The 25,918-nt window shown below is 42.7% G+C and overlaps 1 protein-coding gene across 1 annotated transcript in view; it reads right to left on the bottom strand.

Moving 5' to 3' along the window:
* Positions 1–9,409: 9,409 nt before the first annotated feature.
* FBN1 (fibrillin 1) overlaps positions 9,410–25,918 on the bottom strand; it is a 250,417-nt gene continuing 233,908 nt past the window's right edge. Inside the window, exons 61-66 of the mRNA XM_066344305.1 lie at positions 23,170–23,286; positions 22,790–22,918; positions 21,630–21,749; positions 16,365–16,596; positions 13,701–13,875; positions 9,410–12,480 (exon numbers count right to left, since the gene is read on the bottom strand). Coding sequence (XP_066200402.1) covers positions 12,091–12,480; positions 13,701–13,875; positions 16,365–16,596; positions 21,630–21,749; positions 22,790–22,918; positions 23,170–23,286 — 1,163 coding nt within the window. The 3' untranslated portion in view covers positions 9,410–12,090. The remainder of the gene's footprint in view (positions 12,481–13,700; positions 13,876–16,364; positions 16,597–21,629; positions 21,750–22,789; positions 22,919–23,169; positions 23,287–25,918) is intronic.

Below are 25,918 nucleotides of genomic sequence, written 5' to 3'. Positions count from 1 at the left end.
AACTCCCATATGTGCCTTGACCTGGCAAGCCCAGGGTTTCGAACCGGCAACCTCAGTGTTTCCAGGTCGACGCTTTATCCACTGGGCCACCACAGGTCAGGCGACAACTCCTTTTAGATAATGAAAAGCCCCACAGTTGACAACAACAGCAGAGGAAGACCTTGGACCATTCATCTCTTGGCTCATTTTTCAAAAGCCCACCCTTGCCCATAGAATATTTACAACTCATTATTTCTGAGCGGTTGCTAAGTTCTAGGTGCTGAGTAGCAAAATACAACATGCCAGACATGGTCCCTGGCCTCTGGGTGTTTCCATTTTGAGAAGTCCCTGAGAAACATACAGTCTGCATCAGCTGAAAAGCACTTAGAAGCCCTATTTTTTTTTTTCTTCAAAGAGCTGCCTGCTCCTGGGAGCTTGGCCTCCCACAGGTATCACTGCTCTGGATCTCGTAGCACAATGGTGAGCGCATCATTACCTTCCCCACTCTGCATGCTTAGTATGGTTCTCCTCGGTCAGAAAGGTCTTCCTCATCCCTACTTTTCAGCAGCTTATTCAGGTTCCCTTTTTCTACACCAAACTTCCGCTCTCCCATTCTTCTGAACTTCTTTCAGGAGCTGTAATTGAGCACCGCATCATTTAGCTCTTCCTCGTATGGTTCAGAAGCGTGACGTTGAGAGGCTTTGGGAGTTCGTAGCAGGGGAGGCAGCTGACAGATAAAGACGTCGCTCTCCTTCCATCAGGTCGGGCTGTTTCCGGGACGCAGCGACCCAGCCACTCCATTTCCCAAGCCCTCTGCCTCATGCTGGGGCTGTGAAATGAACCGTGGTCGATGAAAGGAAGATGATCTGCAGTGCATCTGGGTAGGGGTGGGTACAGAGTCTCACGTGCCATCGCCACTCACCCTTCCTCTTCATCGACAATCTTGGATGCCAAACATTGGAAGGAAGGGGCCTGGATTCCCAAGTCATTACCTAGACAATCACCTCCCAGGAGGGGCAACCAAGAATATCTATAAACTTCAGGCAGTAAATAAAGTTTTATTAGGTGAAATCACTGAGATGTTCACGGACCAAAACAGAGTTATCAACTCAGGACTGAATCCATCTTTGTCCCTTGGTGGCTGTGTCATGTTGGGAAGATTACTCACCCTTCTTGAGCCTCAGAGTCTTCATCCATAAGAGGAGTTGAACAGTACCTAACTTTGCAGAATGGTTATGAGTCATAAATAAGATATTTCTGAAGTTCTTAGGACATCGTAGAAACCAAATATTCACTGTAATTTAAGTGTGTGCGTGTCTGTACATGCACTCTTAGGCAGTGGCTTCATGTGTGTTAATCTTGTCATTAGATTTGAAATATCCTGAGTAGTGGTTTAAAGTTGTAGACCCCTTCTAAACTTGCCATAAAGCTTAGTACAGTGCAAATCACACAGAAGATCTCAATAAATATTTACTCAGAGGCAAAAGTATCTTGGTTTAAAATAAGCAAAATCAACTTCCTGGGCCACCTGTTTGAACACTGCCCCTCTGAGGCCACCTACCACCCACCCCATGGCACACCTCCTCTCGTTCTCTTCCTCCGAGACCCTCGCCTGCTGGTCCAGTTTCCTGGGCTTCCCCCCACCCCACCCTGTAAAGTGCATTTTTGTATAAACTCGTTACTCAGTAAGTGAGTAAATGGGTGTATCTATTTGGATAAAAGTCCTTTTGTGGTTTGTAACCAGTGAAGCAGAAACCAGACAGGGAAAGGAGGGGCCGATTATTGAGGTCTTTGGAAACAGATTGGGAGGGAACCATGCTGGAGGTGACCTTATTTCATATTTTTATAAATGAGCGATACACACGAGATGTATGATGAAATCTCTAAGTTGGAAGATGTTGCTAAGTACTTCGGCCCAGGATAAAATATTAAGTTGATGAAGATCAACCATCTCATCAGATTGGTATGTTGAGTCTTTGGGAATTGTGTCAATGTGTTTTTAAAAAGAGGACACATATTCAAAGCATAAGAGCAATGAAAAAATCATGGTTTATCTGAAGTCAGTTTAGCTTATTAAAGAAAAATCAGTCTGTCCTCCACTATTAGAGGCAGTTGCAGTTCCTTTTAAGTCCGATAGTGTTTAACATGTTCTTTACATATAAATATATTTCCTTACATCTGCTGACAAATATTCTGATGATAATAGATAGAGAATAACTGCCCACCCATTATGAAGCAACTTGTTTTTCATCACTCCCTATTAGAGAAAATTTTTTAAATATTTGGACTTCATTTAAAAAGGGGGAATACACACACATGCATGTACACGCATGCACATACACGTGCACCATGAGGAAATACAGCATCTACAGTTACCATAAAGCATTTTAAAAATTATTTCCCTGATCCAGGAATTTCATTTAGGGAGAGCTATAATGTTCAGAAACAATATATACGATTCCTATACATTCTAATATTTTCTTGAAATGTTGAGTTTTGAATACATTTGATGTGAGATAAGAACTGGGAGTGTGGGGTGGAGGTAGGCTGGGAGGCTGAACTCATGGATTAGAAAGTGAAGTGTGTGTGAATCAGTCACAGACCAGTGTGGGCAGCAGGCTGTTCCGACGGCCAGGACTAGGGCCAGGAGAGGCAGGCCCTTCTCTCCAGGGCACCCCAAATGCTCAGTAAGCAAGACAGTCATAGTTCAGAAATTCAATCTGCAGAACTATGGGCTGGCTACCTGTGTTTGTAAATAAAGTTGTATAGGAGCAGTCTGGGCATCACGCGTATGTTTGTTAAAAATGAAGACTCTCAGGCCCCACCTCAGGCCTTCAAACCTGTAATTTACATTTTTAACATTTACTATAGTTAACATTTACTTCACAGAGTCAGGAAAAAATTGATTTTTTTCTTAACTGAATAAATCTCTCTATATATTCCACATAAGGGATTTATTACATGTGTTGAATATAACATACCATTTAAACTGAATTGGAATAATTTTTTATTGCGTAGCTTTACTTGTCATCTCTAATCAGATAGTTCTTCACACATACAGTATGTGGGAATATAATTGAGCATTCTTACTCAAAATACATTTTAAAGTTCCTTTTTCTGACTCTCAGATTGGCAATAATGCCCCACTTTTCTTTTCTTTGTTTTCTTTTTAAGTGAGAGCAGGGGAGGCAGAGAGACAGACTCCCACATGTGCCCAACTGGGGTCCACCCCACAAGGCCCCTACGGGGCAATACTCTGCCATGTGGGGCTGCTGCTCTGTTACTCAGCAACCAAACTATTTTAGCACCTGAGATGAGGCCATGGAGCCACCTCAGTGCCTGGAGCCTACTTGCTCGAAACATTTCAGCATGGCTGCAGGAGGGGGAGAGAGACACACAGAGAGAAGCGAGAGGAGGAGGGATGGACAAGCAGATGGGCATTTCTCCTGCATGCCCTGACTGGAATCAAACCCAGGACATCCACATGCTGGGCGATGCTCTATGGCTGAGCTAACTGGCCAGGGCCCACACTTTTCTATATTTCCTGTTTGGTCTTAAGTTTTTCTTTTGTGGTTTTCTGAACCAAAAAACTTCTTGGAAGTCATACTAAAGGTTTAAATTTTAGATTACAGAACTCATCGCTTAGTTCTGATAAATGACACCATGCTGTCATTTCAGCATTTCTTTTGTGTGTGTATTTTTCTGAAGTTGGAAATGGGGAGACAGTCAGACCCCGCATGCACCCGACCGGGATCTACCCGGCATGCCCACTGGGGGGCGATGCTCTGCCCATCTGGGGCATTGCTCTGCTGCAACCAGAGCCATTCTAGCACCTGAGGTAGAGGCCACAGAACCATCCTCAGTGCCCGGCCAACTTTGCTCCAATGGAGCCTCGGCTGAGGGAGGGGAAGAGAGAGACAGAGAGGAAGGAGAGGGGGAGGGGTGGAGAAGCAGATGGGGGCTTCTCCTGTGTGCCCTGGCCGGGAATAGAAACCAGGACTCCTGCACGCCAGGCCGATGCTCTACCACTGAGCCAACCGGCCAGGGCTCATTTCAGCATTTCAAGGCTGAGTGACATGAACCTGGAGTCAGGTCAGGGGGCTGGATGGTGGCCTGACCCTCTGTCTCACCACTTTAAATTGCACATGCTTAGCAGAAATCGATCATTTCTTGAAAGGTAATTTCCATTTTACTCCAGAGAACTATCTGCTTCAAAAGAATAAATTTATCTTTTCCAGTTTTATAAAGGTGAGGAAATTTGAGTTAACTGGGCCATAGTTCTGACTTAGATATTTTTAGCGGGCTCACCCAACATTTTGCTATGAACAGACTTCACAATAGAGATGTTGACTCTTGAGACCATGAACTACCCTGTCTGGAGGCAAAAACCTTTATCTTGCCAACAGGCTGGTGCGAGTGACAGTCACGGGTAGGTTAATGAGTCTAGGCAACCACCTGGTGACAGCCACACCTCACTGCTGCTTGATTGTTCCCCACTGATGCTGCACCCCAAACTCCAATGGAAAAACTACAGTCCACAGGGTCGGAAAATGTCAAGGTTATTATATGGTAACCCAGTGACATATAGACCAACAATGTTAACAGGATGGAATGCATATCACAGTTCCGAGGTGCACTTTCCCGAGTTGTCATTCACAATGGGCCTGAAGATTTAGAGCTGCAGTTTCAGTCTTGGCCGCAGACTGGAATCACCTGGAGAGCTCTTACGGCTGATAATGGCTGGGCTGAAGCTCCAGAGATTCTGAATTGTTGGATGTGAGGAGTAGCCTGGATGCTGATTTTTTTAATTATTATTATTCATTTTAGAGAGAGGAGACAGAGAGAGAGAAAGAGGGAGAAGCAGAAAGCATCAACTCCCATATGTGCCTTGACTAGGCAAGCCTGGGGTTTTGAACTGGCAACCTCAGCTTTCCAGGTCAATGCTTTACCCATTGCACCACCACAGGTCAGGCCTAGACGCTGGGATTTTAAAAACCTCCCTGAGTCATTTGAATGCGCAGCTAAAGCGGATGGGGATGCTTTGTAGTGAAAAAAAAAAAAGTGGATATATGTGATTTACCCTGACTAATACACATATATATGTATGACTCTAGACAGTCTAGACAAATATGCATATATAAAAATTTACATATTGTGGGGCAGCTGTGTTAGGCTTGCTCATGGGGTTACTGGTTGTAAGCACTTAGTGAAATTGGTGCATGGGTGTGTGGCTGCACCATGTTTGTGTGGCCTACATAAGCTATGGGTGCTTGCGCTGGAGAGATGGGGGACTGTGGATGCGCGGATCACCTGCCCGCCACTGTGAGGGACCATTTTGCTGTTTGTTTGCCTGAGAGGCAGTTTCCCCTGCCTGTGTGCTTGTCCGCTGTTGTGAGACTTTATTAAACGGAATGGCCCAACCCTTTCTGGCTATGCAGTTTCTCTACCGTCTGCCCAAATCCGGTGTGAACCTGCCTGGCCTTGGCCACTGGCATTACACACATATATTTATAAATATAACAAATATATAACAAATAATCCTAAAGAATCAGTGGCTAATACAATAAAGTTTACTTCCTGTGAGTGTGAATGACTGTATGTGTATATATGTATGTATATATGTGTACATGTGTGTGTGTATTTTTTGCTTGAGCAGGAAATGGTGTATAGCACTTCTCCTGACATCCAAATGGTTAGAATCCATCACCTGACCATAACCTGACTGCAGAGGATGTTAGGAGATACCTTTCTATGGGCCCAAGAGTGAAAAATGGGGTTGGTAAGCATCTAGTCAGTTTCTGCCATGTATTAATACTATGAAAATGTTGATAATTTCATTATTTGGCATGTGTTTATAACACCCTTATTTAAGAACCATGGGCTTAGAGTTTGTGTCAACACTTAAAGTTAACTTTATAAATTATATGTAGAATCAGTAAAACTCTCAAAGACCTTTTGGTTGTAATTTCAATCGAAATTGTCTTGGAAGGAGTGAGCAGAGAAACCCCAGGCTTTCCCACTCTGCTTATATTTAACATGTTCGATTTCAGGGTAAGTTTCATTAAAGGTAGGAATCTAACGCTAAAAATGCGCTCACTACTGAAAATCACCCTGTTTCAGCTTTAGGTGGGGGAGATATGCCAGAATAGTGTTTCTAATTCTGATGATTGGTACAGATCTAGACATGGGTCTTTTAGATGTCAAAGGTGGATTAACTACAACATCGTACCTTGCCCCTGTCTCTTAGGACTGGGGAAAGTGAGGCCACCTAACCCTGCCTCTTCCTTCAGAAGCCTGCAAAGTCTAACCATGTCTCCACCAAAGATACAACTAGAGACAGCTGCTCTGCCACCCTTTGTTTTAAAGTTTCTGTAGGCTAGAAACCCGGCTCCACTCCCCTTTGTCCCCCACGCTTCATTCAGGTGACACAAGGAAAGTGCTCAGTAGAGAGTTGTTGATCTCATATGGTACTTGTCTTTCTCTGACTTGTCTTTCTCTGACGGGCTTATTTCACTTAACATAATGCTCTCCAGGTCCATCCATGCCATCAATTCAATAAAAAGGAAAAAAGTATTTGCTGAGAAAAACAAAGGAAAGGAAGGAGAGGAAGAGGTCACAGAGAGAGAAGGAAACGGCTTGCTCTTCTGTAGGGGTTTTTCCAGTTTCACCTGTATTTTTCTTTTCTCCAGTCTCAGATATCGATACACGCAACACATATTAAGTGCTTCCTGTGTGTCAGGCACCGAGCTGAGCAATGCAGCTGTGAGGACGAAGCAGACTCTAGCCGCAGAGCTCTCATATGACACAGGGGAGGCAGCAGAGGGTCTCAGGAGGTGGGGGGAGGGGAAGCAAGAGGGCTGAGCGAGGTGCTGTGGCTCGTTCTTTCCTTGGTGTTTACTCAGTTGCTGGAAGAGTACAGAGAAGCCTGGATCTTGAATCACAAATGTAATTTGTAGCTTCACAGGTTCATATTTTGCTTTTATATATTGTGTCTTACTTGTTCTCTGGGCATGCACAGTGAATTGAGTACATGCTGTGTCAAGGTCTGGAGTTTCTGGTCTCAGCTCTACCTCTTTAAGGTGCGAGACCTTTTGGCAAGACAGCTGAACTCGTGCACAATGAAGTTTATAATTACCCAGGATGGAAGTGAGGTTCAGAGGAACGCTATTCACAAGTACTTTTTGAACTAGAGGTGTTAGATTTTAAAAATTCTATATATATATCTCTATTTCTCTATTTTCTATGTATCTATCTATCTATCATCTATCTATCTATCTATAATCTCTCTCTCTCTCTCTCTACCACAGACAATACTGATTCTTGTGAGTGTGTTAAAGGGTATTATTAACCCCAAAATGCTGAAGAGGAAAACAAGACTCAGAGACATCAAGAAGTTGCCCTGGCCCAATAACTTAGAAAGGGAACTAACACTTGAGCACAGCTTTCTCACCTCGGATTTCCTGCAGTGTCAGGACTCTGGACCAGGTGCTCCTGAGGACCTCAGGACTGGACTAACCTTTCAGCAAACTTTCTTTACAAGACAAGAAAATGTCAAAATTCTGTGCACCAAGACTCATAGACCCTGAGGGAAAAAATCTTGAGACCAAGAGCATCAGCCTCCAGGAATGGTGCCCCCAGCTTCCATGTCCTTTCCAAGGGAATGTGAGGTCAGTGTGGGTGGGTGGGCTTGGACTGGATGGGCAGGATCAGGAGCCATTTGCTCCTGGGAAGCTGGTTCTGCAGTAGACCAACTCTCGGGCTCACAATTTACTGTGAAGAACCCACAAGAGAGCTTGCTACGGTCAATCTACAGACGTGTAGGACACAGCAGACCTTGGAGAAGCTTGTCATCCTACCTAGGATCCCTGGGTTTGGATCACAGGACTGCCATAGAGAAGTGCAGTGAACATGCCAAAGGGGTATAATCTTGGTGCAACCAAAGGCAGAAAGGCTGAACATGAACATGAACAACACATGATGGTGATTTCATGTAGCAACAAAAATACACAGACACAAACCATCCAGTCTGCCAGGCCTTTGAAATCCTGACATGTCAAGGTCCCATTAATCTTTCCTGACAGGTCTGGCCTTCTACCTAGCAGAGCTGTTGGGGACATCCAGAGCAGAGCTCACCACGCAGACACAACAACACAGTCCTGTGACCTCTTCCTGTCGATAGCTAGTGGGCTCAATGGGATGTGCAATTATCATCAGGATGTTTTCAAATGTCTCTATTTCCAGAAGAAGCAAAAGCTGAATCATTCAGGTTTAATTCTCCTCCAGAGAGAATTTTGTTAACAAGGAAACAGGCCTCTTCTGATTTCTACAAGTCCCAGCACAGCTGCAAAGCACACATCAGGTGGGGTATGGAAGGTACCCAGGAACTGCCGAGTGGAGCAGCTGTTAAACGTTTGTTAGAAACGTTTAGAAACGTTTCTACCTCAGTGTTGCTTAACTTTGAACCCAAGCTAGCATTTTAGAAATGCTGAGCGCGATGCCTTCTAGCTGACACTGTAACCAACCTGTAAGAGGCAAAAGGGAGCAGAGAGAGAGAGAGAGAGAGAGAGAGAGAGAGAGAGAGGTGAAGGCTGCATTTATTTATGAAATGGGACTAGTCACAAGGATCAAAAATTACAATGATTACTTTATGAGGAACAAAAACAACAGTGGTCAAAGAGCGCAGAGTTGAGCTATGACTTCGAGCCCCTAAAAAGGATGCACCTTTCACTGTCCAAGGGTAAAATCGAAACCGACATCCGTTTGTAGAGATCCTAATTCAGACTTGAATCAAGGATGCAGAACAGCCCATGTCCTAAAAAGAGGTTTATGATTTTGTTTGCCAAAAAACCCATTCTGGATTCATTAGCAGTTAGTTGAAATAACAGATTTTGTGAGGCTGCCAGGCCCTGTCAAATGTATGTCGGATGTCGAGTGTCCGAGACTCTCCTGTTTACGGTCATCTGTGAGAACGTCAGACCCTTTCATTGAGACCCGACCCTGTGAAGTGAACCCTGTCATGGGTACACAGGAGAATTTGCAAAATCAAATTCACAGCTTTCTTGTTTCTCTCTAATTTTAAACTCAGTATTCTGACAATACATAATGTCAGGCTCACACTGGGTTTCGAAAAGTTTAATGAAGTCAATTAGTTTTCTTTTTCATTTTTGGGAGCATACAGAATGTTATTTAAAATTGGCAAGGAGAAAATAACTGTCTTCAGCTATGTATGTGAAAACTAATCTTTCTCCCAGTAATAATCTGCTAGCATTGAAAAACAATGCTCGTAAACCATTTAATAATCCCATTTCTAATATACCTCTAAGAACGACAGTTAAATCAGAATAAAATACATTCTGTGGACAAAGCTGACTGTGCTTTTAAAATTTCTAGGAGTTTATAGGTATACGACTTTTAAGTACATAATATAGCATCAACTTAATTGTCCTTTATTTTGGCTCATCTAATTTACAAACACAATATCTGAAGTTTAACAGTATTTGTAATGGCAATGTCCAAAGCAATTTTGGCTGAGTAAAGTGCTATTTGTTGAACAAAAATGTAGTTGTTTGTGCAAGTTTAACATTTCACAAGGCCAGCTGAGTTCATTTCAACCCTACTTACAAAATAATTATTGGCAAATGAAATGGGCTGGGGGTGGGGGTAGAGACAGACGTTTTCAAGCTTCTGAGCAATTTACAAAACCAAGTTCTTCAACCACTGAGAGTAAAATCGAAAGGTCACACACAATGAAAAGGTACAGGTTTAAATCGGGATTAAAAGGGTTCCGACAAGAGGAATATTTACAATGGAACAATGAGGAAAATGTTTTGTTACAGTCAGAAACATGGAAAATATGCTGTTGAAAATTGTTGGCTCTGAAACAAATAAAATCCAGACTGAGACTATTAAAAATATCAAAGTGATCTACTATGTGCCAATTCTATTTTCTTCTGTTGTTTGTTATAAAGAAAAACCGTTATTGAATATAATGCAGTTCTGCTTAAATTACCAAAGACATTTTCCGTATATGCAAACTGTCATCTACCATATGCTATATATTCATTCTCCTCTAACAATTTTAGTACAATTCCCTCATAGAACTATAGGCGCAGAGTTAGAAGGAAATTTTGAGTCATAAATTTAACTTCCAAATGAAGGTACAAATCTTTTCCAAAATAGTCATTCGACTCATCTCTATTGAGCACCTATTATGAGCAAATTTTTTTTTTTTGGATGGCAAAATAAAAGAAATGAAAAATACTTTAAGATGTTCACGGCTTGTTACATAGGAGAAAGCATCTTTGTCCATTGGTTGACACTGTGCCTGAACTGAAACCTTCCAGCTAGTGACAGGGAAGTCACTGCATTGCAAGAAAACCAATTCTCTCAGAGGGCAGCTCCATAACTGGGCAGGTATGTGCTAAACTAAGCTCCACACCAGTTGACCCTGATTTTATCTTCTCGAATATACTTGCTCCATCTTCTTTGGCTTAGCTCTTTTCTCATTTTGAGAGAACCTGTCTGGGTCTGTATGGTCTCTTCTCCTTTCATTAGCAATCTCATTTACCTTTATTTTCACTACCCTCTACTTTACTGGCCTTAGGGATTTTAATCATTTCATATCATCTGAATGAGCTTCATTGTTAAATATTTAATATTGCACTTGAAATAAAACTGCATTTTCAGCTTATTCAGAAAACAAGAGTTATAGCCTTCCATTGGATTCAATTTGGAATTATCCCTTTGTAATTAGACTAGCACTGACTAACAACAGATGTTTAGGGGGGAAAGAGGGATGGAACACCTAAGGCTTGCCAAGACTGCGTGTATATTTGAGGGGGAGGGGCATGATAAATCTTTTATAATGAAACACATGTGCTCTAAGACAATGACTAAACTGAATATTTTAAAGCACTTAAATCTAGGAGTTTAAAAGTCACCATAATAATTAGGTCACGTTTTAGAAATGATGCTACAATCTAACTTTCTTCTTGGTGGGAAATCACGCTGCTGTCTTTCATGAATTCTAAAATAAGAGACTGACTCAACTATGTTCAATTTGCTCATAGTGGTTATACACTTGGCAGCTTTAGAAGCTGTCAGTAACAGACCCAGGATAATTCAAATTCAGGAGACTTTATTTAGTCTCCAGAATGACCCCTCCAATCCCACGTCCATGCAAGAACACAAAGCCAAGGGGTACACTAAAAAAAAGAAGAGACTGTTTTATTGTGACATTTATGACATGGACCCTTTGTTGACAAGAATGACCGAGGGTAATTTTGGAAGATTGCACAGGTGTGACGAAGAATGCGCTGGTGATCCTCTAGCTGCTGAGGCTGTTTCTTGGTCCTCCCAGACCTCCATGCACGTGTGGGCCAGTCACAGAAATTTCAACACCACTTGTTGTACACATTTAACAAGTCTTTGGTCTTAATAAGCACCATTACAAACCCTCACATTAAGGGCATTATTATTCTAGTTTATAAATGTTTCAATGATAAAAAATAGCACGATTACAGTATACACACACTTAATTTACATGTAATGTATTATACTCATAACTGAGATAAGCTACTGAACTAACTTTGGTTGATTGAAATTAATGAAGTATCTGAGTTGAGTACTTGTAATTTGGTTTCTAAGTTGTGTAAATATTACAGTGCACGTATGAATCTAGTTTTAGAATTTACTAGCACCAAATAGATATTAGAAATGGCCAACCTAGTTATTTTTATTTGGAGAAGCAAAGTTTTATAATCTGAAAAAACAGAACGGTGCATCAATTGAGAGCACATTCCTGTATGTCTGCTAGAAGGATGGCACGTGAATGTGAATGGCCAGCCCCCCATGGAAATACACATCCCAGTTTTCAAGAATCAACACAGATGACAAGGTAGCTTAGCTACGCACATGACAAGCCTGAGAAAGTGGTTGTTTTGAACTAGGGTAGTCACCTGTACCTTGCTTTTGTAATACAAGAATAGTGCTTATTTCTAGAAATTTATGTGGTGAAAGATTGTACCTATGATATGAAATTCTGATCGGGGAAAAAATTCAGTTCTACCTATCTATCTTTGTTTTTTAATTATTTGGTCTCTGTATGGTGAATTAATGAAGCAAAATCTGAATTTTCATTTTCAGATTATCACCCAGTTCACCACTGAGGTAGTCTTTGTCATATTTATCTTCTAGCTGATTAAGTTCTTTCTTTTTATAAAGTGGAGTACTGCTGATTTGTAATGAATAGGTTCCAGCCACTGGCTTCTTCTTTGTGAAGTGGAGGTAGCTGATCCCTTCCTTTTGGTTGATTTTAAAGAAGCCATTTTCATTTCCAGATTCAATCAAGTATCTGTTGTGATTCGTCAGAGTCGTAAGAGCAGGAAGGAGTTCGAGGATTCGGACCTTGTTACTGACGTGGGAAAGATTGAAAGCAAACAGAGCTATCTTCTCAGCGTCCCAACTTGCAAGACTCACATTGGCTTCCATCTCTGGCTGATCCTGAAAAGACACACAGCATTGTGTTAAATAAAATGTAAATATACCACTTATTTCCCATAATAAAGAAGAAGGGACTCGATTCTCACACTGATACATCTTTCTTCTCGGGTTCTATAAACTATGTTAAAAAAGCTTATTCATGAAACATTTTGTTTAAATCACAATGTGTTAAATTGGCACATATTTATAATATTAAAATAATATTAAATTTATGTCAAGAAGAAAGTCAAGTTGAAATCACTTGTAGTTGGAGGTCTTTTAATGCAGTGGGTCTCAAAGGGTGGTCCTTGGGCCAGCAGCAGCAGCAGCAGCAGCTGAGAATTGTTAGAAATGCAAATTCTCAGTGCTCCCAAGAACGACTGAATCAGAAACCTTAGGGGTGTCTCCCGGAACTCCATTTTAAGAAGCCTTCAAGATAATTCCGACGCACACTCAAATTTGAGAACCACTGTTTTAATAGATTATTTTCTTCCAAAGACTTATCTCATTTCCTAAACCACAGCGGATGCATTGCAGCATCATGCTAAGAAAGAACCAGTCTATTCCAATTTTGTTCACGGATGCAAAACCAGTCCCTCTGAAGGACACACCTATGAACCTACTTCCTGACTCTGATGATCTGCTAATATTCAATGCTTTTCACCTGGCTGCTCCTTGCCTCTCTGGGACCAGATGTGCCGGACTCCCCAGGCCAGAAGCCAGAGGGCTGGGGGAATATCTGTGCATTTCTGAGTTGACTGAAAGGCTGCAGCAGCCGTAGGCAAAGAAAACCCAGCTGCCTGAGCTCCATGTTGTTTTTGTCTAGAATCCAAGTTCCCTTGCTCTCCACATGGCTCTTTTCAGGAGAGGAGCCTCTAGTTTTAGAACTTGGCGTCCCTGTGTAGGGAGCACTATGTCACTTTACTATTCTGCCCACTTGCTGTCCTGGTTCAGACCCTGTCCTTTCAGCAGACTTTGGGTGGGTGTTTGACTTTCTTTTTGGCGAGACAGAGGAAATGAGCAAGTATGTGAAAACCTTCGAATGGCCACTCCCTAAAAACAGCAAGAAACTCTAGAGAGCCCGGCAGACTCTTGTAAAATGCAGCCTAGAGCTCAGGGAATGTCTGGATTTTCTCCCCAGGGAGGCTTTTCTCACTTTGGAGCATCCTCGGAGGAAACCACAGGAATCTGGAAGGCCTTTGTGCAACAGGAGACATCAGGGGAAACCAGTTCTGACCCACCTCGATGTTGGCGGCATCTGTTTCATTTGCGCTTCTCCGTTTCCTGCCCCGTCTTGGGTAACCATTGATCTTACACTCATAACAAGCCTCTGGGGAGAGGGAATTGTCATCCATTTCTCCGCTGGCAGGTGGCTCCGGGCCTCCTCGGCCCATGCCCATTCCAGAAACACAGTGCCTGTGGTGAGAAGGGAGCACAGGCATTTTTCATTAGAAGCAGGCCATAAGGGAGGTGGTGTCAGAACCCTGGTAGAGCCTGGACCCTGCCTGATGACCTTCAGCCCTTGACTAGAAGCTCATTGGATGATTGGCTGGTCCTGAGGACATACTAAAGATCTCTGTGGTTGACCTCTAATTCCCAGTTCCCCGAGTTTACTGACTTTTCTCTAATTTCTCATGGCCCTATTTGCATACTGATTTGCCCCTTCATTCCCCAGACCTAATGCAGCAGATTTGCTGTACCTGTGCTGGGAAAGGGACATGGAGTAGGAACAAGCCAACGGGGGATAAGGACAGACCATGTGATTTGGGAGGTTCAATAGAAACGCCTTCTTTTTATGAAACAGGCTCCACTGGAGTGAGTGAGAAAGGTGTAAGACATCGCTGTTCAGATTTTTGCCCTCTTTGCAAATAATGGATACCATCACTGCCAACTCTACTGCCACCTCCACCACTATCATCACCCTTCACAACTCCAGCTTCTGAGCACTCTCTCCTATTCTCTGACCTCTTCCTTTGGCTGAAGCTACTGAGGATAGGAAGAAAGCTTTAGGTGATACTCTAAGTTGACCTAGAAATAAATTGTGAAGATACACAATGTATAAAATACATGTATCAGAGCTTGCCCAACTCTGGGAAATTGTTCAAGTCATTCAAAACCACCAGGGCCATTGGCTCTGGCTCATGTGAAGCTGGACAAACAAACTCATTGCCCAAGAGAGAACTAGTTCAGCTGTTTTTCTTTGCCTTTCAGTTATCAAAGCCAAATTATGGAGGGAGGCTTGCATGTTTCACAAGTACCTTGTTTTCTTATTCTGCTTACCATTTCATAGGCCCCTTGGAATGTATTTACTAGGCTCCCCTTTCAAAATGTGTTGAAACATCTGAATGACTCTAAAAGCATCTTTATTTTGGGGGCCTAGTCTACTCTAGTGATTCATAGAGAAACCAAAACTGTTCTAAGTGGGTAGACTTCTACTAATGGGTCAACATGTAGACCAAATATTATCTCTTACTCTGTATTAGTTGGCCTACTCTCTATAACCCATAATCCTTTAGGCCCTTAAGATTCAATATACAATGCCAATGAGAAGAAGGTTTTTTTCTTTTGTATTTTGCAGCAATTTAGGGATTCCTACAATTTTTTGCAATCCTGTCAGAGCCCAATACATTTCCTTTCCTCTTTATCTTGCAACATGAAATGTGTAGAAACAATAAAAATGGATGAAATGACGAATGCTCATCCTGTGCATGCGTGTGTGCACTCATTCACACACTGATTCAATGATCAAAAGGCTAACCTCAAATTTGCAGGCATTGGTTCCTTTCTCAGAACCCCTTTTCAGTATTTTTTCATTTCCCTGGAACACCACTTACAAGAAGTGTGACTACAAAGCCCCACTGGCCAGATGCCAGTGTGGAGTGTCACAATCTTGCTGGGAACGTGGTTCTGGCAGTATGCTTACAAAGACCGAGTCTCCTGAGAGCCGACAGGGACATCTGGGAGTCACTGCCCTGTGGCTGGTGCTGTGTGCGCTTCCCAGGAAGCGCTCTTGCAGCTTCGTCTACACACACCCAAAAGGAATCGTTTGACATTTGTGTCAAGAAACCACTAATGAATGTTTGTGAAATATGTAACTGTGTATAGGGTGTATGTGTGTGAGTACATGGGTGCATGCACTTTTAATGTCTGTCTGTTCCTAATCAAAAAGTAAAAATTTGAGATTCTTCCCAGGAGAGCCAAACATGACAGACTGTCCAAGTCTAGATGAACTCAGCGGGGAAAAAGACTTAAACTTTGAAAATTTAACTACCAAAATTTTAAAACATTGAGTAAAATAAAAATAGATCTTCCTTTTCCCAACTCATACACATAATGCAGTGAAGTATTTTACCTGGAAAATATAATAAACTATTTTAACATTCATTTTAATACTCATTTTAATTTTAATGTCAGTTTAAGTCCGAAATGTAAAATATACTTTAAAACCATAAAGGACCTCACAAAAGGTGTCTTTTTGATTTACCCTAACAGGAGTTAGACTAAAGGCATTTCAAGTAAAGATAGAATCTTGCTTGTCCACTAAGGGAGTGAACTAACAATACGCTACCTGCGCCCAGTCCTGTCATGGGTCAGCCCCCCAATTTCCTGAGAAATGAATCACTTTCCAACAAGACACGAAGATCAAGAAAATGAGATAGAGAAGTCATGTATTGAGGTATCTACCATGTAGTTTCATTATTTGGTTTGATGTTCTATTAAGTTTCCAGGAATCTTGATGTCTCCTTTCAAATCAAATCACCTAAAACCTTCACAGAGCTAATTGTAATCATTGAAGAATTACAAAATGTATAATTCCTCTCTATGAGAATAGGTAATTGTGAGTTAAATGTACTTCATGATAAACGAGAGAGCCTCCTACAAGGACCATAAAGAGCACCGCTTACCCTTGGCCGATGCGGAAGTAACCCGGGGGACAGCCACACAGGTAGCCGCCCTCCGTGTTGGAACAGCCGTAGCTGCAGGGGGCCTGCGAAGAGCCACACTCGTTGATGTCTTGGCACCCCCCACTGAACTGTTCGTACTGGAAGCCAGCTGGACACATGCACTTGTAGCTCCCCAGGGTGTTGTGGCAGGAGGCTCCCCCGCAGATGTGAGCACTGAGGCATTCGTTTTCATCTGTAGGAGGAACCGGACAAGAAGGCAGAGGTGATACGAGCCAGAGGTTTGTTTGACTGAGGTGTCTGGGCCAGGCCATGTGTTGCTGGCCAGCTGGCCCTCAGCTAGGCTCTCAAGGAGGTAAGGCAGGTAACAGTGGCTGGGACGAGGAGAGGAAAAAGAGAGAGAGATATGGAAATAGATGTGGACTCTGGCCATGTGGTGAACAAATGTGGTCTGCAAGGTCAAGTGCACCAGGTGGAGCACATTAGAGGATGGCATTCTGAGGACTGACAGACTCCAATTTCCATCTGAGCCAACAGCAGTCTGTTCTGCTCCACGCGAGCCTTTCACGAAGAACATGGGGCTAGTTAATAGCTGAGGTTCAGGGCTTAGGGTGGGAGGGAAGGAACCATGCCGTTCTCGGTGCAACTGGATGACTATCTCCAAAGCAAAGACCAGCCGTATTCCTGGAGCTTGCTTTCCCAGTCCTCCTTGTGCAGGATGTGCAGGACTGGCAAGGGCTGACATCCTGTGGAAATGCCTTCCCCACATGGACTTCCTTTTCAAAAATCTGCAAAAGCCCCTTGGTGCTTGTCCTGGAGATGAATAGTACCTTCCGGTATGTCTGCTCTCATCTCTGAATGGCCCCCCTCCTATCCAAACCAGCCTCCCACCCAGAGAGTCTGGGCCTTGTCGAAAGCCAAGCATGGCTGGAAGAGATTCGTGCAAACTTCGCAAGCAATAATTCTGGAAAACCCACAAGAGAGACAGATGGTGCAGACTGGCTACCCACAGGGACCTGCCAAGTCTGATAGTATTAAGCAAAGAAAAAAATATATAACTTTTAAAAATCAACTGGAAGGGAGAAACTTCTAGCTTCTCATTATTTCTACTTTCGACTTTTTAAAAAAATCTCCAGTATATTTTTAAACCTGCCTCTCCGTAGAGCAGGTTGGAAACTTGCCGTTAAGACAGTTGTTAATTGCCATAGCCCATTTTCAGGCATTGGTTCACTTTAATGCAGGTAGATTGGGTTTCTCTTCACTTAGCAAATACTTCTTCCAATGAAAGGGAGGAGGGTAAAGGTAATTACTATTTATTAGATCCTGCTGTATGACAAGTGGGATTCTAGGGGCTTCACATTAATTTACCTTACCTTCCTAACAATCGCGGGAGATAGATATTAGAGCCCCTGCTGTATAGATGAAGGAAGTGATGCTCAGAAAGCCCCTCGGGGTCTCCCAGCAGCAGCACCCACAGGGAAGACGCACACCCAGGTCTGTCTGACTGCAAGGGCCACGTGCTTTCCTTTACACTGCACTGTTTCTCAAGACACTCGCCTCCTCTTCAGCTGGGACTTCCTTTCTCTTTTAATTAGTTTTACCATATTTGCATATGGTAAGTTTTCTACATATAGAAAACTTTAATTCTTTTTTCCTTTCTAATTTTTCCATTGATTTGAGAGGTGGGGGGAGACAGAGGGAGAAAGAGAGAGAAGCATCAACTTGTTTTTCCACTTAGTTGTTCCTTTTAGTTATGCCCTCGTTGGTAGCTTCTTGTACATGCCCTGACCCGATATCCAACCTGCAACCTTGGTGGGGCAGGGTGATGCTCTATTCACCCAGCCAGGATCAGAAAACTTGAATTCTCACAAATGTTGCTCATTCATTTATAAAGAACATAATTGTTTCTAAGAAAATATCTGTTTTCTAAATTAGGAAAACAGGTGGGTAAAAATGCTGAGGGTAGTGTGTTTGTATATATACATATATATATAATATTCATATTTCCTTCCCTCTCTCCCTCCCTCCCCCTCCCTCCCTCCCTACTTCCGTTCGTTCCTCCTTTCCTCCCTCTCTCTCCCTTCCTTCTTTCCCTCTTTCTCTCTTTCCCTCCATCTTTCCTGTGTGTGGTTTCAGAGAGGAGTAGATGCACAATAAGAAAGCCACGCAGAGATGTGACTGCTATGACGCCATGCCAAGCTCTGAGTCTGTTTGAAGATCCTTTATATCCAAGAATTCTCAAGTACTTACTCAAGGTCACTTAGGCTCCAAGGTTCCTAGAACAGAAATAATGAACTATGCCATTGCCTGTGTTCTTTTCCCCGTATTTTAAATTAGAGATGAGGTGTGCTATAGAGACCAATGGAGACTGTGGGCACCAAAGAGTGAAGGAAGAACCGAGAGTGTTCACCTGGGTGCAGAGAATATCCCTGGCCTGGATGTCTCCTCCTTGCCCCTCCATGTCCATGTCCAGCCTTCCCACCTACTCTTGGTCCCAGGAGGCTAACCTGTATGGATTATCGACAGGCTCCTCTCCCTTGTCATGTGCTTTCGGTTGGGCTCAGCCATTTGTTTCCTGTTGGGACTATGACTGATAAAATTCTAAGGCATAGGTATAAGTGGGGAAAGCTCTGTCAATATAAAGCTTAGATTTATTGTGTGTGTGTGTGTGTTTTAAGAGGCAAAAATAGGACTAATAGAAGTTAGAGAGAGAAAAAGTTCATTTTCTATGAAAAACACATTTCTAAAAATTAAAAATTTTATACATAGATTGACCTACCTCGGGAGAAAGTAAGTGCCCCTCAAGGTGGTATTTAAGTCCAACTTGGATGACCAGGGAGATAGGAGGTTTATATATTAGGAAGAAGGTCAGACTAGATCATCTCGAAGGTTCTTTTTAACTTTGTGTATCTATCTGTGTTCCTATAAATATCTGTTCCGGTTATAAACTTTCCCCCTTTTCCATTTACCTTACATTTCTATTTACCTTACATTTCTTTTCCTTCTAGAGAATCTAATAAAGTTTAAATTAAACTTGCTTATCTGGTTTGGAAAGGTAGGGTAGAGTGGAGCATGAACTGGCCAGTGTCCAATGTCGATAGCTTGAAAATACTCTGTTTGTACACTCACCCTTTTCTGTCAATAGACAAACACCACGATTTGTTTAACATGCCTTGCACTTTCCCTGACCTTTTACATCCTGTACACCCTGGAGCAAATGGCTCCGTAAATAATTCTTCTACACTCAGAAATCTTTGTTTTATTCTTTAAGTGGGTACTTAAATTGGTGAGAGTTGTGTCCTTTTTATAGAAAGAGACAATTCTGCTTTTATTGAAACAGCCAGAGTCTCCAAAAATACTCCGTAGAAGCAGATAGAAATCTACCCACCGTGTCCTCTAAAATCAATGGTTTCAGCCTTTAGCTTGCATAGTGTGTGTCAGCTGTGGCCTGAAAGCAGAAGCACTAGGACAATTCCAAAATGTAGGATGGCCTTTGCTTTACTCATTTTCTCTAGGTCAAAATGGGTCAACTCCACCGTCAGCTGGCAGTTTGGTATTTCTTAGAAAGCAATGAACTTCAGTGTCCTCTGATCCCCACCCTATACATCTTCTGAGAGGAAACTTCAGGCCACCTAATGGGCTGGTCTAAGACATCCGCTCCGCTCTGCTCTGCACAACTCTGGGGAAGCCATTCTGACCCACGGCAACCCTCATTCTGAGTAACTATAATCCTCAAGAATTATGAGCCCAGTTTAGACTGGTATCTTTTGGGCATCAAAAACTCCCAAACTTCTTCTTGCTTTTTAATCAATTTACAGTCTGTAACTCCCAGCTAGGAGTTCATCTTCATGGGGCCAAAGTAGAATCCCCAGGCAACCAGGGCATGACCTGGCCACCTCTACTGTCCCTGGGATGAAGGTAAGAAGGGGAATGTAAGGCCTGGAGTGGTAGACCTCACCTCTCTTGTCTTTTCCCTCATAGCTCTAATTTCATCAAGAAACCTACGTAAGTATGTAAGTACAGACAATCAACAGACTCACTCTGAAAGTTCTGTGAACAGTGTCAGAACCTGGTGATTAAAGTTCACGACCTTCTTGAACTGATGATAATGAAAACATTTTTATTAAAACTAGACAGTTGGTTAACAAGTCCTGCGGCCTAAAACTCTTCTAAGCATTGGGGTCATTTTAGCCAACCCAACTCACTTCTGCAAAACTATGCCTTGGAAGGAATCAAATCGGATGAGAGAGACACAGTTTTAATAAATGAAAACAGACCAAATGATGTGTCTTCGTGTCTTCATTTGTTGTAAAGTATGGAGCCAGCACCCCATCCCACCCACCTGACCCCCACTCCGGAAACCTGAATTCTCTTATCTTTGCTAAGGAGGACTCTGGAGCCAAGTATGGCAGCTAGAGCAAGTTCCCTGAGAACCACACGGGCAGTGGTGCTCTACAGATCATTTCAGAGTGAACAAAACAAGTAATTGTGATGCTTGGAAGGCAGCCCTAAACCAGGAAGTGAAGAGTTGGGCTCTAGTTCCAGATGTGTCACAAAAGAACTGGTATCAGGACAGATTACTCTCTGGGCTTCTGGGTCCTCAGCAGGAAAACAAAGAGTTTGGGCTGCTTCATGGATCAAGGGTCTCTCTAAACTCAGTGTTTACATTTTCTGATGTGAAGTAAGAGTTATTTTCCCATGACATTGTGCAATCAAAAATGACATAATTTCAATGTAATGAGAAAGCCTGTGGGTCTTCCTTAATTTTCAAAAGAGTTTAGCAATCCTTAAAAAAAAAAAAAAAAAAAAAAAAAAGAAAGTGCTGTGCCTGCTGCTTGCCCTCTGCCCCAAAGATGGGTAGAGCTGCGTGTGACCACTACTGCGTCTCCAAGCCAAACGGTGCTCACAGTAGCCTCTGGCCGGCTGATACTTTTCAGGCAGAAGTAGGATTTCTGTTAGCCTGATGTGAACAGAAGTCAAGGGTAGGCTGAGGACAAGCAAGGCAACAGAAGGGCAGGGGGAATGCTGGGAGTCAACAGTTGACTTAAGAAGAATAATTCGCTTCAAACACCCTCTATCATTGTATTTGTTTCTTAGTTTGCTATTTTGTGAAAGCTATCACTGCCCTCTGGTTTCAATCGGGTTAGGGCCATTTTAAAGGAGCAGTGGTTGCTTTCCTAACAAAAGGAAGTTTTCAGAAAGAAAGCAGCACAGTGCCCCCGAGGAGCTTGGCGCGGGCCACCCTGCCGCGCGGGGAGAGGTACTTGCCGACACACTGGTTCCACTGGTAGTGCTGGAGGTAGCCCTGGGGGCAGCTGCACCGGTAGCCCCCGATGATGTTCTGGCAGCCGTGCTGGCAGCGGTGGTTCCCTTCGCACTCGTCCACATCTGGAAAAGGGGCCCAGGCGCCGGTGAGTCCTACTTGTCTCAGAGGCATTCTCTGAAGCAACGTGGACATGCACGCTCAAGTCTAAGGCCATTTTAATATAAAATCTGACCCCCGACCAATTATCCTATGCGTTTTTTTTTTGTTGTTGTTGGTTTTCTGAGCTATATATTTTTAAAACTTCCTTTTCAAGTACAGCTGACATACAATATTATATTAGTTTTAGGTGGACAATATAGTCATTAGATGTGTCTGTAACTCATGACGTGATCACCCTGTTAAGTCTGGAACCCAACTGACAACATATGCAGTTATTACAGTATCACTGACTATATTTCCTATGCTGTATTTTACATTCCCATAACTACTGTGTCTTTATTTAAAAAAAAAAAATTCCACCATCCAAAACTTTAAGAATATCTACTCTGGAGGTTTTGATAAGTCCAAGGAAAAAAACATTCAGATATTTGTGGTCAAGCCTACAAATAAAAATGATGAAGAAATTAATGCAAACCACAAAGGCACTTCATGGGTTAGTTGTGTAAATTATTTATATTTGCTTCCTTGTGCCAGAATTAGAAGCCAAAAAGTGTTAATACAAAGGTAAAATACTAAAAAGTGATTTAAACTTTTAATTATATATTTTCAGAAGAGTTATTCCTTATGCGTTTAATCTGCATTGGGGGAATCCTTTCATGACTCTGAATTCAGTGACCAGAAAACTAATGAACAAAATTTAGGAATCTAGCTATTTTATTTTTTTACTGGGTCATTCGTTATTAGATTAAATTATTAAGTGGGCAGAGAAACCCAGAAAAGGCACCTGTTAGAGACACAATCGAGCCTGAGAACAGGAGACGGGATCTCTCAGGCGTGGGACCTGGGCAAACCAGGCAAAATATCTCCACCTTCAGTCTGGTGCCCCCCCCCCCCGCCCCCGTCCCCAGCTGTGACATCACATAGAGGAGATGACGAAGGTACTGACAGTCACACAGGCCTCACAAGGACCCAGCAGCTGGATCCAGCTGAGGGCCGCACCCACCTTCACAGCTGGCACCGCTCTGATCAAGTGAGAATCCCCGCTGGCACTCACAGGTGAAGCTCCCGGGGGTATTCTGACAAATGCCCTTCGACCCACACAGGTTGATGTCAGAGGTGCATTCGTTGTTATCTGTAAGAGACAGTGTGGGCGAAGGGGCAGTTAAAATCCCCCAAAGCTCTCTTTGTGTTATTTGAAAGGAAGAGAGAGGGATGATTCACTTGGAAAAGGCCAAAAAAGGCCTGTAACTGTTCACATGTACATGTTCACACACACGCACACACATCCATGTACTCAGTTTTCTGAGTTTTTGTCCTCTTCCGGCAGCAGCAGCTCTTAAAGGAACAGCTACCTCCCTTAGGGGGCTTTTCCTCTCCACGTACCGATGCAGGCAGTGTGGTGTTGGGTGAAGCCAGGTGGACATTTGCACGTGAAGCTGCCGATGGTGTTAACACACAGGAACTGGCAGTTGTGCTGCTTCGTTGCACACTCATCAAGATCTACAAGAGAATGCAAATGGGCATTGGAGTCGAGCTGACAGCACAGGTATCTGGAAGCCACCCCAGCAAGAAGTACTGAATTTTCATTTCTATGTCTCAAGTGACCCCGGCCAGAAGAGAGCTGCAGCAAATAGCTGGGAGGAACCCAGGAGGTAAGGGTTTGAATGATAAAACGTGGTCTCAGTTCAGGTGAAAAAAATGTAGCTCTTTGGGGGATCCAAGGAAAACCTACTTCTTTTTAGTTAAAGACATTCCTCAGGAAAGAAATTTCAGATAAGTTATAAGACTTTAAATAAATTATAAATGAGGTAAAAGACAAGGGATTCTCAAAAATTTCCAGAGCACTGAAAAGATCTATTCAAGAGAAACATAAAAAGAAATACTAAGGCTGGAAATTTGTTCACTTAATTCTTTTCCGTTTGCTGTTTTTATTCTGCTCAAATGAGATGATCAACCCAGCCCAACCCAACCCAACCCAACCAAACCCAACAAAAATGACTTCTTTGTTTAGAGATCCTCCTTTGGATAAAACAGAATTGAGCAATCAGGAAGGAAAAAAGGAAAGGAAAATACTCATTCCGATAAGCTAAGAGCACTTTTTAAAAATGTCTACAGTATTTATCCAACATTACTCCCCACGTCTCAATAAAATCCTCCGCTCGGACCAGGCCTCTTCCCTCATCGGAACTTCAATGCTCATCCTCAACTCCGCTGCCATTAATGATGTCGGGAGATATGGAGTGTGTTCCAACTTTTAGTTAAATTTTAATTAAAAAAAAAATGCTGTGAATTCAGGACCCCTCTTTCTCTTTTTTCTTTCCTTTTCTTTCCTTTCCTTTTCTTTCCTTTCTTTCCTCCTTCCCCCCTCCCTCCCTTCCTCCTTTTCCTCCCTCCTTCTCTCCTCTCTTTCATATAATCTTTTATCCCTGCACAGAGTTGTGCTTAGAGCTACAGCACAGTGCCAGTTTCTGTCTAGATAATATCTGGAGTGGACCTAAAGCGTAAGAACTCCCCATATTTCTCCCGGTGCTCTGCTGACTTCTCTTAACATGGAGTCAGTCCCACGCTCTTTCCACTACTGGGGGTCACTGTTTCTGCTTTTCTGGTTTTTGCATAATTGACAGCTGTGTGCCTGCTGCCAGCAGGGGGCCCTTTCCTCTCTATGATTCCAGGGACTTTCTAAAGCCCCATCCACACTTGCTGAAGCTCACTTGCAAACAGGTGAAGACGACAAGTCAGTGATTTCTTCCAACACTATTTTATAGCTACGACACATTCAGAATAGTGACACTCACTGTTCTCACTTCCAACAATATCATTTCTCTCTCTTCTCTGGACCCATCTCTCTGGGAAGTGCTGGTCCCACATTCCCCCTGGGGCTATCCTTCTAGCCTCTTTCCTCTCAATTTCAACAGTATATGTATCTGCATCACTCATTTAGAAATCTAGTCATATCTACCAAGAATGTAGACCTTATGAGAAAAATAGGAGAAAGGGACTAGCAAGTAGACCTGAAAAAAAAATCATAGCGCTGCTTTGTGCATTCCTAAAGCCATAAAAAGAACATTACTGACGCTTTTAATACTCTGTGTAAGAGCTTAATTACTAGTATACATTTAATTTTCATGTCTCATCTCCTAATTGTTATAAAATTTTGGCTATTTTCTGCCCCCATGGGTTAGAAAAGCACTACAAATTGTTTTGCTTATTGCAGAGAGAAATTTATCCCTTGAATTTGTTTTTCCATTTACCTGAAAAAGTTATGGCTCTGAGTTAGAGCCTCACACTGATCAGAATTCACTGTGAAGCAGAGATAAAAAGCACGTTCTATGCCTGAGAAGAACAAAGCTATGAATGCTCTTCACTTAAGACAGTCAGAATTGAATAGGTCTCTCAACTCCCTCTCCTGCAAATAACTGGATTATACAAAACCTGTGCTGCACAGGACAACCTCAGGCCATTGCCCATTATCTATCCTGTATCACTAGCTTCTGAACTCTCCCCCTTCCAGAAAACACAGGGAGGGATTGAGAGCCTGTTTCCCTCTGCTCTCCACTTGCACTCCATCCCACCATTGAACTTCCTTTATTTCCCTTTCTCTCCTCCAAGGCTTCATGGCAGAATGCTCTCTTTTTCTGCCATCTGGTCTACCTTTTCCAAATCCCTCATTTTCCAAATTGTTCTTAAGTTATAACTCACTTGTGCCATTCACTCAATATATGAAGTTCTTATCGTTGAGGAAGTTGTTTACAGGAGTGCATTTACATCAACAGAATTTTGTTAACATTCTCAGTGGAGGAGGGATTTCTGCATAGATGTTGGCTATTTCTTAATTCTTTATGATATTTGTGTCTCATATAAGCTCCTGGAGGAATGGTCCTATGTTGCAGAACAAAAGCCTAAACAAAGTGCTCACTTACTTAGGCACAATATCCTCTGGGATCATGACACTGATCAGTATGAGACTGGACTCTGTTAGGCTATTTAGTTGTTGATCAGTCTAACTACATAAATGCAATAAATAGAAAGCAGAAAGAAAGTGATCAATAAGAGATCTGCCACACCCCGAGCCTTACAGCACTGGTCCTGCTGTCTCCGAGGCCCTCAGGGATGGCCCCCACCGATGCCCACG

This window comes from Saccopteryx leptura, chromosome 6 (assembly GCF_036850995.1).
Source record: "Saccopteryx leptura isolate mSacLep1 chromosome 6, mSacLep1_pri_phased_curated, whole genome shotgun sequence".
Lineage (NCBI taxonomy): Eukaryota > Metazoa > Chordata > Mammalia > Chiroptera > Emballonuridae > Saccopteryx > Saccopteryx leptura.
Note: the sequence above shows the minus strand (reverse complement) of the source record. Positions and strands in the feature narration are given on the sequence as shown.